General features: G+C 46.0%; 1 protein-coding gene across 1 annotated transcript in view; it reads right to left on the reverse strand.

Moving 5' to 3' along the window:
* The window catches only part of LOC120915380 (taste receptor type 1 member 3-like), a 45,185-nt gene that overhangs the window by 16,105 nt on the left and 13,822 nt on the right, over positions 1-15,258 (reverse strand). The window contains exons 3-4 of the mRNA XM_040325817.1: positions 4,991-5,800; positions 1,156-1,344 (exon numbers count right to left, since the gene is read on the reverse strand). Of these exons, the coding sequence (XP_040181751.1) occupies positions 1,156-1,344; positions 4,991-5,800 (999 nt within the window). The remainder of the gene's footprint in view (positions 1-1,155; positions 1,345-4,990; positions 5,801-15,258) is intronic.

The following is a 15,258-nucleotide window of genomic DNA, read 5'->3' on the forward strand; positions in this document are numbered from 1 at the left end:
ATCATGCGGGGGATCCCTTCGGACGGATGGATCCGGTGAGTCTGTACAGACCAGCGGATCCATCCGTTGGGATGGACTCCAGCAGATGGATATGTTGTGCATGTCAGCAAATATCCGATCTGCTGGAATCCATCCCAGGGGAGATATATCCGCGGAAACAGATCCGCTGGCGTGTACACACCATAGGATCTATCCGCTGAAACCCATTTGCTGGGATTTATCTGCGGATGGATTCTATGGTGTGTACGGGGCCTTACAGTTGCTCGTGCTCTCAACCAAACTATCAAGCCATTAAATGGCTGGTGTCATATCTCATCACATGTGCAGCACCATGGCTACTGTAGATCTAACAGAGGCAAAGATGGCAGCTTCCTTGGCTAGAATGGAAGTCCCACTTTAAGTCCCACTTTAAAGGAAGTTGAAAAATAACAGCAGTATCAATAAAAAACAAAGTTATAGGGGGAACCAGAAAAACAAAAACTGCTTTGTTAATGCTAACGACAGACTGCATCATATACAGCATGTCATTTTTTATTTAAAGGGTCACTAAAGGAAAAACATTTTTTGCCTAAAATTAATGTCTGCAAGGTAGACAGACAGAATAGTGTAATGATTCTGTTAAAAAACGAGTAAATACCTATTCAATTCCTTCATCTATATCACCTCCGGCGTTCTAGTTTTTGTTCTCTCATTCACTTCCTGGTTTGCGGCGCTCGTTCATGTAAGAACTACATTTCCCAGTATGAATTGCGGCACACCCAGTAATCCACACCTCCTTGAAGTCTCTAACACGTAGAGAGCGTCCTGCCACACAGATGTAGTTCCCAGGAGGGGGTGAGCACGTTACTGACCACCGCAGTAAAGCCTCCCATCACGGTGGTCAGTAAAATCAGACAAGCAGGAAGAACAGAGAAGAAATAGAGCAACTTCTGAGCAAAAACAAACAATGAGGAAGTGAAAAGAGGAATGTCTGCAGGTAAAGGATGCTTATTATGAAAAAAAAAAAAATTCCTTTACAACCCCTTTAACTTTTAGTACCACTTTAAATTGATGGTTTTAGTTCTGTTGACTCTTATATACAGACCAAGATTCTAAAACATAAATACCCTGCACACCATACATCCATCACGTGTATATATGTATAGGGGCACTTACCTTCATACTGTACCATATAATCTGAGATCTGTTGATGGTCAGCTTCTTCCAGAAAGTTCCCACAGTGTTGAATGGTTTATTTTTATCATATGTCCATGTTAATATATCATAACCCATATTTATTCCCCCAGAAGCATCAAAAGTGATATTAGCAAAAGTGAAGTTCTGACTCTTCAGTTCTTGCAGAAGCTTAAGAGAAAACACAAAAATAAAAGATTATGTAGAAAAATGGGCAACGGAATAAAAGGTCTGTCTACCAAAAGCTATAATTCTGCTTGGAGAGATCACCAGTTTCAGGGATACCAGAGAATCTTGGTCCTTTCACCTTCAATGGTGATTACAAAGCCAAACAACTTTAACTGAATTCTCCATATTGTCATATGTTTGTAATGCAACAGCTGTAAATGATGCACTATATTTCCAAAAGTATTGGGACACCTGCCTTTACGCGCACATTAACTTTAATGGCATCCCAGTCTTAGTCCGTAGGGTTCAATATTGAATGTGTCTATGGGAATGTTTGACCATTTTTGAGGTCAGGCTCTGATATGGATGAGAAGACCTGGCTTGCAGTCTCTGCTGTTATTCATACCAAAGGTGTTCTATTGGGTTGGGGTCAGGTCTCTGTGCAGACCAGTCAAGTATGTCCACCCCAAACTCGCTCATCCATGTCTTTATGGACCTTGTTTTGTGCACCGGTCCAAATCATTTGGTGGAGGGGGGATTATGGTTTGGGGTTGTTTTTCAGGGGTTGGGCTTATCCCCTTAGTTCCGGTGAAGGGAACTCTTAAAGCGGTTGTAAACCTGCATATACATTTTTTTTTAACCCTGCAAGGCAAAAGCCATAATGAGCTAGTATGCACCTAGCATTAGCTCATTATGAAATACTTACCTCGGAATGAGGTAGGGAACTTACCTGGTCCACGCCGAGCCGAGCGTGTCTTCCGGGTATCGCCGCTCCAGCGCTGTGATTGGCTGGAGCGGCAATGGCGGCAATGACGTCGGCGGGGCCGGCCCTTCAGCCGAGGATCCCCCCTGCGCATGCGCCGCTGCAATCAGTGGCCCATTGTGAGGGGAATATCTCCTAAACCGTACATGTTTAGGAGATATTCTTTATACCTACAGGTAAGCCTTATTATAGGCTTACCTGTAGGACAAAGTAAAAAATTTGGGTTTACAACCACTTTAAGGCGTCAGCTTACCAAGACATTTTGGACAATTTCATGCTCCCAACTTTGTGGAAACAGTTTGGGGATGGTCCCTTCCTGTTCCAACATGACTGCGCACCAGTACACAAAGCAAAGTCCATAAAGACATGGATGAGTGAGTTTGGGGTGGAGGAACTTGACTGGCCTACACAGAGTCCTGACCTCAACCCGATAGAACAACTTTGGGATGAAGTAGAGCAGAGACTGTGAGCCAGGCCTTCTCGTCCAACATTAGTGCCTGACCTCACAAATGTACTTCTTGAAGAATGGTCAAACGTTCCCATAGACACACTCCTAAACCTTGCAGAGCCTTCCCAAAAGAGCTGAAGCTGTTATAGCTGTAAAGAGTAGGCCAACTCAACATTGAATCCCACAGACTAATGCCGCATACAGACGGTCGTTTTTTGTGATGAAAAAAAACGATGTTTTAAATCATGAAATAAAACGACGTTTTTGAAACATAATTTTCAAAGACGAAGTTGCCTACACACCATCGTTTTTCACAATGCTCTAGCAAAGCGAGGTTACGTTTCACCACATTTTTCCATTGAAGCTTGCTTCATAACTAGCTTCTGGGCATGCGCGGGTGTAAAAACTTCGTTTTAAACGTCATTTTTTGCTACACACGGTCAATTTCTGTGAAGTAAAAAACGTCGTTTTGAAAAACGACACAAAAAATTCAAGCATGTTCGAATTTTTTTTTGTCGTTTTTTTGAAGACATAAAACGACGTTTTGCCCACACACTATCATTTTAAATGACGTTTTTTAAAACGTCGTTTTATTTCATCACAAAAAACGACCGTCTGTATGCGGCATAAGGCTCGATTCACATCTATGCACATTGCTTTTGAGCGTTTCTGCAGTGCTTTCTGCGGCGCTTGCTGCATTTTTGGACATGCATTTTTACCACAAATTCACAGCGATATGCGTTTTACACAGTATATAGCTGGTTGCTAAGGAGGGGGCCAGGAAACAGGCTATCGCATCCTTAACAAACGATGAGTCATCAGCTGTCCCCGCTGAATGTAAAGAAAAATAATTGCAGGCTAAAAAAAATTGAAAAAAAAACGATAAAAAAAATAAATGACGTGGGGTACCCCCCAAAATCCATACCAGACCCTTATCCGAGAATGCGGCAGGCCAGGAAAGAGAGGGGATAAGCAGGAGCCCCCCTCCTGAACTATACCAGGCCACATGCCCTCAACATGGGGAGGTGGTTACTTTGGGGCAGTGGGGGCGCTGCGCCCCCCACCCCAAAGCACCTTGCACCTATGTTGATGGGGACAAGGGCCTCTTCCCGACAACCCTTGCCCTGGTCTGCCGGCGGGGGGGCTTTTTGGAATCTGGAGGCCCCCTTTAACCAGGAGGCCCCCTTTAACAAGGAGGCCTCTCCCTATGTGAATGAGTATGGGGTACATTGTACCCCTACCCATTCACCCAAAAAAGTAGTGGAGTGTGAAAAATACAGTAGACAGTTGTTGACAAGTCTTTTATTAAAAAATATCTTCTTCCCCGCTTCTTCCTCTGGTCTTCATCCATCTTCTTCCTCCGGGCTTCTCCTTCTCCTTCTTTTGCTACTCCTTCAACTCTTCTTCTTTCTCCTGCCTTCTTTGTCCAGTATTCTTTTTCCTCTGCCGCCGCTCCCGCTGACGACCTTCCGTGATCCTGCTGATCTGTCCGAGCTGATGTCAAGCATGTCTTAGATAACGCTGGAGGAGTGGCCATCGGATGACGTCATCCAGAGGCCGCACCCCCTTTTAACGTCACGGAACTATCGTGCCCCAGGCAGTGATGTCACAAAGGGGCAGGGCTTCTGGATGACGTCATCTATCATTATATAAGACATGCTTGACACATTGGCGCAGACAGATCCGCTGGACGCAACATCGGAGGAGGGCCGTCGGCAGGAGCGGTGGCAGAGGAAGTAGAACACCAGACAAAGAAGGCAGGAGAAAGAAGAAGAGCGGAGGAAGAAGCAGGAGAAGGAGAAGAGAGATGCAGGAGAAGATGGAGGAAGACCTGAGGAAGAAGCGGGGAAGAAGAAGATATTTTTTTTAATAAAAGACTTGTCAAAAACTGTCTACTGTATTTTTTCACACTACACTACTTTTTTGGGTGAATGGGTAGGGGTACAATGTAGCCCATACTCATTCACATAGGAGGGCAGGGTCTGGGGGGCTCTTTGTTAAAGGTTGTTTCCAGATTCCAATAAGCCCCCGCCCACAGACCCTGACAACCACCGGGCAAGGGTTGTCGGTAAGAGGCCTATATCCCCATCAACATGGGGGCAAAGTGCTTTGAGGTGGTGGGCACAGAGCCCCCCTGCCCCAAAGCTCCCATCCCACCATGTTGAGGGCATGTGGATGTGGCCTGGTATGGTTCAGGCGAGGGGGCCCTCACTCGTCCCCCCCCTTTCCCGACCTGCTAGGCTGCATGCTTGGATAAGGGTCTGGTATGGATTTTGGGGGGCACAGCATTTTTTTTTACATTTTGGCGTGGGGGGGATGGGTCCCCTCCAAATCTATACTAGACCCAAGGGCATGGTATGGACCTGGGGGGGTAAAAGGTTTGAGATAGACTGGCGTATATAGATATAATATATATTTTTAATAAATTCACTACTTACCTGCCAAGGAAGTATATCATACACATCCTTGCACTGACCATCTAGACCATGCACAGTATTATGAATAGCTTGGCCAATGCAGTGGACAGCAATATACACTCGATATACCAGGCCAAGTGCCATAGGGTCCTGTAGCATTGTTATGTTGTCAGGCGTTAACAAGCTGCATGATTCACATTGTTCCAGAAGGTCTTTAGTCTGGAAAACATACTGCTGGCTGATATTTGAATTTGTTGTGCTACCATTGAAAATAAGCTTATTTTCCTTTTGAATCAGGTGTAGAATATGCTGTACGTAGTCTTTAAACCCAGGCAAAGATTTACTTGTTTCAGAAAAACCAATGACTGTACCAATGGACTGTATACCTGGCATCTGCTGGAGAGACGTAGACTGGGACCAGGTTGTTGTGGCAATCCAGACCATTTTTAACTGGGAATCTATCACAGCTTTAAAGAAGAGTTCCGTTTCCTCTACGGTGGAGAACACAATGGTGACATTAACTCCTGTGTTCTGAAGTTGAAGAATCAGGTTCTGCATAGATGCATTGAAATTTGGGTTGTTTTTATTCTCCGGCATGTAAGCTTGATAGGCAATGCAAATGCCAGCTTGGGCAGCCTCAGCATTGAACAGGAAGAGTCCTTGCTTACCGTATTCATTTTTGCTAGCCACTGTGCCCACCCAGTTCCACTGAAACTCTTTTAGAAGGTTTGCGATTCCCTGAGTCAGGGTTATATAACCAGGGATGGTGCGTAGAAATGATGGGTAGATGGCCTTGTCACTGAACCTTTCATTGGAAACCTGATAGCTTATCTGAAATGCAGTACAAAGAGAAAACAACAAAAAAACAAAAAGTTGACTCATATACGCTCATACAACCATACTAGGCTTTATTCACTCTTCTATGCAGGTGAGCAGCAAATTCAGTCCTGGCAGTCTTACAAACTATGTCATATATATATATATATATATATATATATATATATATATATATATATATATATATATATATTTATTGCTCCTTTATACCAGTTTACATATAATATGAAGGTAAATAAGATTCCAGTTTGAACCTCCTTTTTCTGTATAAGCATGTTATTGCAAATGCTAAATGTTGCTTACACCATAGCTCCCAACTGTCCCTGAATTCGAAAGACTGTCCCTGATTAGGAGCAATGTCCCCCTGTCCCTTATTCCTCCTCATTTGTCCCTCATATTGGTCTGATCTATATAGTTGTATATAAAATGCATTTTTTTTTCTATCAAAAAGTGTTCCCCAGTGCTAAACCTTTCATGTGATTTCAAAATTGATGCATTTGTAAATTCCAAAAGACAATATAAAGGAACAGTAGTGGTAAAAAAGCACTTGTGGGTTTAGCCAATCTTGTTTTTTTGTACAATTCTCCTTTAAGGGGGTGTGGCAAGGGGTGTGTCCTATGCCTGCATACTGTTGCTTGTTGTCTACTACAACTGGTCAGCATTTAACATTCACTATTCTGATCCAAAGCCCCCCTGCAACTTCCATGGCCCCTTTCAATAGCAGAATAGTAGTTTACACTGCAATTCTAACCATTCCTCTGCCTTGTCCTTCAGTGATAGAGAGATTGGGCCAGATTCACGTAGCGCAGCGGATCTATAGATCCGCTCGTTCTACGTGAATTAAGATCCACTCCCGCAAGTTTAGGAGGCAAGTGGCTAATTCACAAACCACTTACCTCCAAACTTGCGACGGCGGATCCTAAATCCCCCGGCGGAATTCAAATTCTGCGGCTAGGGGAGTGTACTATTTAAATCAGGCGCGTTCCCGCGCCGATTTAAATGCGCATGCGCCGTCCGGGGAATTTCCCGGCGTGCATTGCTCCCACTGACGTCGCTAGGACGTCAGTGCTTGCGACGCTTACGTAAACGACGTCCATCCGTATTCTAGAACGACTTACGGAAACGACGTTAAAAAATTTAAATTCAACGCGGGAACGTCGGCTATACTTAACATTGGCTGCGCCTGATGAAAGCAGGGGTAAGTATACGACGGGTACGCCGCTACGGAAACGTCATAAGAAGACTGCGTCGGGTCCGCGTACGTTCGTGAATTTGCGTATCTCGCTGATTTACATATTATTTATCGTAAATCAGCGGGAACGCCCCCGGCGCCATTTTTAAATTGAAAAAAAGATCCGACAGTGTAACACATTGTAACACTGTCGGATCTAGCCCTATCTATGCGTAACTGATTCTATGAATCAGGCGCATAGATAGGACCAGTTTACGTCAGAGATAGGATGGTGTATCTGTAGATACACCGTCGTATCTTTTTGTGAATCTGGCCCATTGGGTCTAGGGTTCCCAAACCAGAGCAAGAGCCAAAAGAAAGGGTGGGCAGTTGGACTATTGCGGTACTAGTGAAATTAGGTAACAAATATACATATGAAAATATAAAATAATTTTATTAATTACAGTATCAAAGGGACACATTAAAAGAATACAGGATTAAAATGGTGACGACCATACATAACACCGATATAATAATCCCGGAGGGGGGGGAAATTAATGGGTTGAAGGTCACGAAAATCATCTTGACTAGTTTTGCGGCAAGAGCCGCTTCATCGGAAGCATGTCTACAATTAAGTTGAGAAACAAACAAAGGTTATACACATAACAAAAGCTACAAAATGTAGATTGGGGAACAGGGGCTCAGCTGCTTACCTACAGGGACCCCGCAGGAGGGGGAGGCGGGGATCACCAAACAGAGTCTACTTCTTGATAGGTACATAGAGTGAACGAATCAAAATAGTCCCATGGGAGAGAGCGAAAAAGCTTTTGCCAGGGGACTATTTTGATACGTTCAGTCTATGTACCTATCATGGAGTATTAATACTGCTATGCATACAGCATATTTTTATTGGTGCATGAAACGTAGCTGACTGACTCAGTGACTATTTTGACGTATTTCTTCGTATTCTCTCAAATTGCTCTTACAAGGGCCCGCTGTTGCTCCTTGGGATTTTCTCCGTATTTGCGTTCAGCAGCTGCTGAGAGAGGCCGTAGCGACGCCATCCCTGAGAGAGCAACTGAACGTGCTAGCAGAGTTCACCAGCGTGCCTGTGAAGCAACTCTCAGGCCCCATACACACCATAGAATCCATCCGCAGATAAATCCCAGCAAATGGGTTTCAGCAGATAGATCCTATGGTGTGTACACTCCAGCGGATCTTTTTCCGCGGATATATCTCCCCTGGGATGGATTCCAGCAGATCGGATATTTGCTGACATGCACAACATATCCATCTGCTGGAGTCCATCCCAACGGATGGATCCGCTGGTCTGTACAGACTCACCGAATCCATCCGTCCGAAGGGATCCCCCGCATGCGTCGCAATGATTGAACGCATGCGTGGAATTCCTTATATGACAGCGTCGCGCACGTCGCCGCGTCATAATCGCGGTGACGGCGCGACACGTCATCGCCAGAGGATTTCGGCGCGGATTTCAATGCGATGGTGAGTACACTCCATCGCATTAAAATCTGCTGAAATCCTCGAGAGGATTTATCCGCGGAAACGGTCCGCTGGACCGTATCCGCGGATAAATCCTCCCGTGTGTATGGGGCCTCAGAATAGTGATCCTCCCAGCAGATGAACAAGCCAGCACGCTTCTGGAATGAACACCCAGACAGGAGTTTGAACTCAGTATTATACTTCTTGGAGCAAATTTTATTTGGATTGGTCCCCTTTATACATCCTGCCTGGAGATAGTCTGCCTGGGAAGATTTTAAATATCCCTGCGCCTGATATGACCGCTGTAACGGCGGTCATATACATGTGGTAAGCAGACTACATTACACGATTGGTGATCTTTCGGTGGAGGATTTCTGTTCATATCAGTGGCGGCTGGTGAAGTTTTAGGATGGGGGGGCGCCAGACCCCGCCCTTGCCTTTTGACCCCTCCCACTTGGTGGAAATGGGCGTGGTTTCATCAAAATAGTGGGCGTAGCTCTAAGGTGGTGTGATTAGCATCCGAGATGAACGAGGGTTGGAGGGAGAGAGAGGGAGAGCAGGCCCAGATTCTACACAACAATATAAATATGTGCATTCTACAAAGTTTAACAATCAGCAGATTAAGATACTTCAATCATCCCGGCACCATCGTTGTTATGGTGTCAGGATGATTGAAGCGCATTATTTCTATTATGCCATTATTATTATTATTTCTCAGATGCCATCAGGTGTCCCAAGCGGAGTCCCTCCTTACCTCACGTGTCCCCAGCGGAGTCCCTCCTTACATGCAGCCCTGTGTCACATCAAATGTAGCCTGAGTCACATCAAATGTCCCTATCACTTGCAGCAAGCGCATGTCCCCATCAATAGCAGCCTCTGCCCCTATCAATAGCAGCCTCTGCCCCTATCAATAGCAGCCTCTGCCCCTATCAATAGCAGCCTCTGCCCCTATCAATTGCAGCTTCTGCCCCTATCAATTGCAGCCTCTGCCCCTATCAATTGCAGCCTCTGCCCCATCAATTACAGCGACTGCCCCATCAATTACAGCGACTGCCCCATCAATTACATCAGCTGTCCCATCAATTACATCAGCTGTCCCATCAATTGCATCAGCTGTCCCATCAATTGCATCAGCTGTCCCATCAATTGCAGCGACTGCCCCATCAATTGCATCAGCTGTCCCATCAATTGCATCAGCTGCCCCATCAATTGCATCAGCTGTCCCATCAATTGCAGCGACTGCCCCATCAATTACAGCGACTGCCCCATCAATTACAGCGACTGCCCCATCAATTGCATCAGCTGTCCCATCAATTGCATCAGCTGTCCCATCAATTGCAGCGACTGCCCCATCAATTACAGCGACTGCCCCATCAATTGCATCAGCTGTCCCATCAATTGCAGTGACTGCCCCATCAATTGCATCAGCTGTCCCATCAATTACAGCGACTGCCCCATCAATTACAGTGACTGTCCCATCAATTACAGCGACTGTCCCATCAATTACAGCGACTGCCCCATCAATTACAGCGACTGCCCCATCAATTACAGCGACTGCCCCATCAATTACAGCGACTGCCCCATCAATTGCAGTGACTGCCCCATCAATTGCATCAGCTGTCCCATCAATTACAGCGACTGCCCCATCAATTACAGCGACTGCCCCATCAATTGCAGCGACTGCCCCATCAATTGCAGCGACTGCCCCATCAATTGCAGCGACTGCCCCATCAATTGCAGTGACTGCCCCATCAATTGCATCAGCTGTCCCATCAATTACAGTGACTGCCCCATCAATTACAGCGACTGCCCCATCAATTACAGCGACTGCCCCATCAATTACAGCGACTGCTCCATCAATTACAGCGACTGTCCCATCAATTACAGCGACTGCCCCATCAATTACAGCGACTGCCCCATCAATTACAGCGACTGCCCCATCAATTACAGCGACTGCCCCATCAATTACAGCGACTGCCCCATCAATTACATCAGCTGTCCCATCAATTGCAGTGACTGCCCCATCAATTGCATCAGCTGTCCCATCAATTGCATCAGCTGTCCCATCAATTACAGCGACTGCCCCAACAATTACAGCGACTGTCCCATCAATTACAGCGACTGTCCCATCAATTACAGCGACTGCCCCATCAATTACAGCGACTGCCCCATCAATTCAATTGCAGCGACTGCCCCATCAATTGCAGCGACTGCCCCATCAATTACAGCGACTGCCCCATCAATTACAGCGACTGCCCCATCAATTACAGCGACTGCCCCATCAATTACAGCGACTGTCCCATCAATTACAGCGACTGCCCCATCAATTACAGCGACTGCTCCATCAATTACAGCGACTGCCCCATCAATTACAGCGACTGCTCCATCAATTACAGCGACTGTCCCATCAATTACAGCGACTGCCCCATCAATTACAGCGACTGCCCCATCAATTACAGCGACTGCCCCATCAATTACAGCGACTGCCCCATCAATTACAGCGACTGCCCCATCAATTACATCAGCTGTCCCATCAATTGCAGTGACTGCCCCATCAATTGCATCAGCTGTCCCATCAATTGCATCAGCTGTCCCATCAATTACAGCGACTGCCCCAACAATTACAGCGACTGTCCCATCAATTACAGCGACTGTCCCATCAATTACAGCGACTGCCCCATCAATTACAGCGACTGCCCCATCAATTCAATTGCAGCGACTGCCCCATCAATTGCAGCGACTGCCCCATCAATTACAGCGACTGCCCCATCAATTACAGCGACTGCCCCATCAATTACAGCGACTGCCCCATCAATTACAGCGACTGTCCCATCAATTACAGCGACTGCCCCATCAATTACAGCGACTGCTCCATCAATTACAGCGACTGTCCCATCAATTACAGCGACTGCCCCATCAATTACAGCGACTGCCCCATCAATTACAGCGACTGTCCCATCAATTACAGCGACTGCCCCATCAATTACATCAGCTGTCCCATCAATTGCAGTGACTGCCCCATCAATTGCAGCGACTGTCCCATCAATTGCATCAGCTGTCCCATCAATTACAGCGACTGCCCCAACAATTACAGCGACTGTCCCATCAATTACAGCGACTGTCCCATCAATTACAGCGACTGCCCCATCAATTACAGCGACTGCCCCATCAATTCAATTGCAGCGACTGCCCCATCAATTGCAGCGACTGCCCCATCAATTACAGCGACTGCCCCATCAATTACAGCGACTGCCCCATCAATTACAGCGACTGCCCCATCAATTACAGCGACTGCCCCATCAATTACAGCGACTGCCCCATCAATTACAGCGACTGCCCCATCAATTACAGCGACTGTCCCATCAATTACAGCGACTGTCCCATCAATTACAGCGACTGTCCCATCAATTACAGCGACTGCCCCATCAATTACAGCGACTGCCCCATCAATTACATCAGCTGTCCCATCAATTGCAGTGACTGCCCCATCAATTGCATCAGCTGTCCCATCAATTGCATCAGCTGTCCCATCAATTACAGCGACTGCCCCATCAATTACAGCGACTGTCCCATCAATTACAGCGACTGCCCCATCAATTCAATTGCAGCGACTGCCCCATCAATTCAATTGCAGCGACTGCCCCATCAATTGCAGCGACTGCCCCATCAATTACAGCGACTGCCCCATCAATTACAGCGACTGCCCCATCAATTACAGCGACTGCCCCATCAATTACAGCGACTGCCCCATCAATTACATCCTCTCTCCTATCAATGGCACCCTCTGCCCCATCAATAGCAGCGCCTGTCCCATCAATCCATCAATTGCGGTGCCGCTGAGAGGGGGGGTTTGTGCTGCCGAAATTCCCCCCAAAAATTTAATTTTTCTTAAAGATGATAAGGGGGGGGGGATATTGCCACCGAAATTCCCCCTGAAAGTGACATTATTTTTCAAGCTGACAAACGGCTGACATTCTCCCTGAAAATGACATTCTTTTTTATAATGATAAGGGGGGGTTGCTGCGAAATTCCCCCTAAAAATGACATTCTTTGTTAAGATAATATGCGGGGGGGGGGGCCGGGGGGGGATGCAGCCGACGATCTCTACGTAGAGATGAATATACAACAGAGGGGCAGCAGCAGCACTTACTATTTTGGTGGGGCCATGGCTGTGGAGGAGTCTGCTCCTCATACTTCCTGTCTTCTCTCTCGGGCGCATGAGAGAGACACAACAGGAAGTGACATCATGGCCCTAGATGTCAATCAATCTGCCCGGCTATAGTAACAGATACTATAAGCGCCGGGCAGACACTGTGGCTACCCGGTAAGCGCCACAAGGCGGTACTAAAGCCCGCAAATGAAGCGCCGCGTCTGCAATCTTTTGATTGCATGGACGTGGCACTTCCCATAATGCACGTGGCCGGCGCCACATAGTGCATTTGGTAAAGGATTTTTTGATATTTACATTTTTTTTTTCTTAAAGGGGCCGTTTAAAAAAAAAAAAAAAAAAGTTTTTTTTTTTTTTTTTTTTTTTTGTGACTACAGGAGGGGGGGCGGCGCCCGGGCGCCCCCTATGGACGGGCCGCCACTGGTTCATATGATTTTCATTTGACACAGATCACTGTTTATGAACTTTACCTAAAATAATTTGTGGTTCACCTTTATGGACTTTTTTTCACTAAATATTAATTTTTCATTCACATGATTTATTTATGTCAGTTTCATGATTTATTTATGTCATTTTCAAGTTTATCATTAATTTCATTTATTAATTTTTATACTCATATATACAGCGCTGTACCTTGGTTTTTATATTGTTTTTTATCTTGGGTATTGGTACTGGCAGCTTTTCCACACTCAGGTGTGGTCCTCTTCACAATTTGCTTTTTTATTGTTAGCGCAGTGTTTTTTCTCCCCTTGGAGAATTTTTTTTTTGTTTCAATATCTGAAAATTGTTAGGGGGTATTGCAGAGTATTGTGCGGGGGTATTGCAGAGTATTGTGCGGGGGTATTGCAGAGTATTGTGCGGGGGTATTGCAGAGTAGTGTGCAGGGGGTATTGCAGAGTATTTGCAGGGGGTATTGCAGAGTATTGTGCGGGGGTATTGCAGAGTATTGCGCAGGGGGTATTGCAGAGTATTGCGCAGGGGGTATTGCAGAGTATTGGGCAGGGGGTATTGCAGAGTATTGCGCAGGGGGTATTGCAGAGTATTGCGCAGGGGGTATTGCAGAGTATTGGGCAGGGGGTATTGCAGAGTATTTGCAGGGGGTATTGCAGAGTACTGCGCAGGGGGTATTGCAGAGTATTGCGCAGGGGGTATTGCGCAGGGGGAATTGCAGAGTATTGCGCAGGGGGAATTGCAGAGTATTGCGCAGGGGGAATTGCAGAGTATTGCGCAGGGGGAATTGCAGAGTATTGCGCAGGGGGTATTGCAGAGTATTGCGCAGGGGGTATTGCAGAGTATTGCGCAGGGGGTATTGCAGAGTATTGCGCAGGGGGTATTGCAGAGTATTGTGCGGGGTATTGCAGAGTATTGTGCGGGGTATTGCAGAGTATTGCGCAGGGGGTATTGCAGAGTATTGCGCAGGGGGTATTGCAGAGTATTGCGCGGGGATATTGCAGAGTATTGCGCAGGGGGTATTGCAGAGTATTGCGCAGGGGGTATTGCAGAGTATTGTGCAGGGGGTATTGCAGAGTATTGTGCAGGGGGTATTGCAGAGTATTGTGCGGGGGTATTGCAGAGTATTGCGCAGGGGGTATTGCAGAGTATTGCGCAGGGGGTATTGCAGAGTATTGCGCAGGGGGTATTGCAGAGTATTGCAGAGTATTGCACAGGGTATTGCAGGGATGGCTGGATTTGTGATTGCAATAGTCACAGATCCAGCCCACAGCACTGCTGACACCCGCTCTCTCCTCTCACACTGTACCGATCGGTACAGAGAGAGGAGGGAGGAACCAGTGTCATCAAATGACGCCGGTTTGTTTACATGTGATCGCTCTGGAATGAACACCCAGACAGGAGTTTGAACTCAGTATTATACTTCTTGGAGCAAATTTTATTTGGATTGGTCCCCTTTATACATCCTGCCTGGAGATAGTCTGCCTGGGAAGATTTTAAATATCCCTGCGCCTGATATGACCGCTGTAACGGCGGTCATATACATGTGGTAAGCAGACTACATTACACGATTGGTGATCTTTCGGTGGAGGATTTCTGTTCATATGATTTTCATTTGACACAGATCACTGTTTATGAACTTTACCTAAAATAATTTGTGGTTCACCTTTATGGACTTTTTTTCACTAAATATTAATTTTTCATTCACATGATTTATTTATGTCAGTTTCATGATTTATTTATGTCATTTTCAAGTTTATCATTAATTTCATTTATTAATTTTTATACTCATATATACAGCGCTGTACCTTGGTTTTTATATTGTTTTTTATCTTGGGTATTGGTACTGGCAGCTTTTCCACACTCAGGTGTGGTCCTCTTCACAATTTGCTTTTTTATTGTTAGCGCAGTGTTTTTTCTCCCCTTGGAGAATTTTTTTTTTGTTTCAATATCTGAAAATTGTTAGGGGGTATTGCAGAGTATTGTGCGGGGGTATTGCAGAGTATTGTGCGGGGGTATTGCAGAGTATTGTGCGGGGGTATTGCAGAGTAGTGTGCAGGGGGTATTGCAGAGTATTTGCAGGGGGTATTGCAGAGTATTGTGCGGGGGTATTGCAGAGTATTGCGCAGGGGGTATTGCAGAGTATTGCGCAGGGGGTAT

The sequence above is a fragment of the Rana temporaria genome, chromosome 10 (assembly GCF_905171775.1).
Source record: "Rana temporaria chromosome 10, aRanTem1.1, whole genome shotgun sequence".
Classification (NCBI taxonomy): domain Eukaryota; kingdom Metazoa; phylum Chordata; class Amphibia; order Anura; family Ranidae; genus Rana; species Rana temporaria.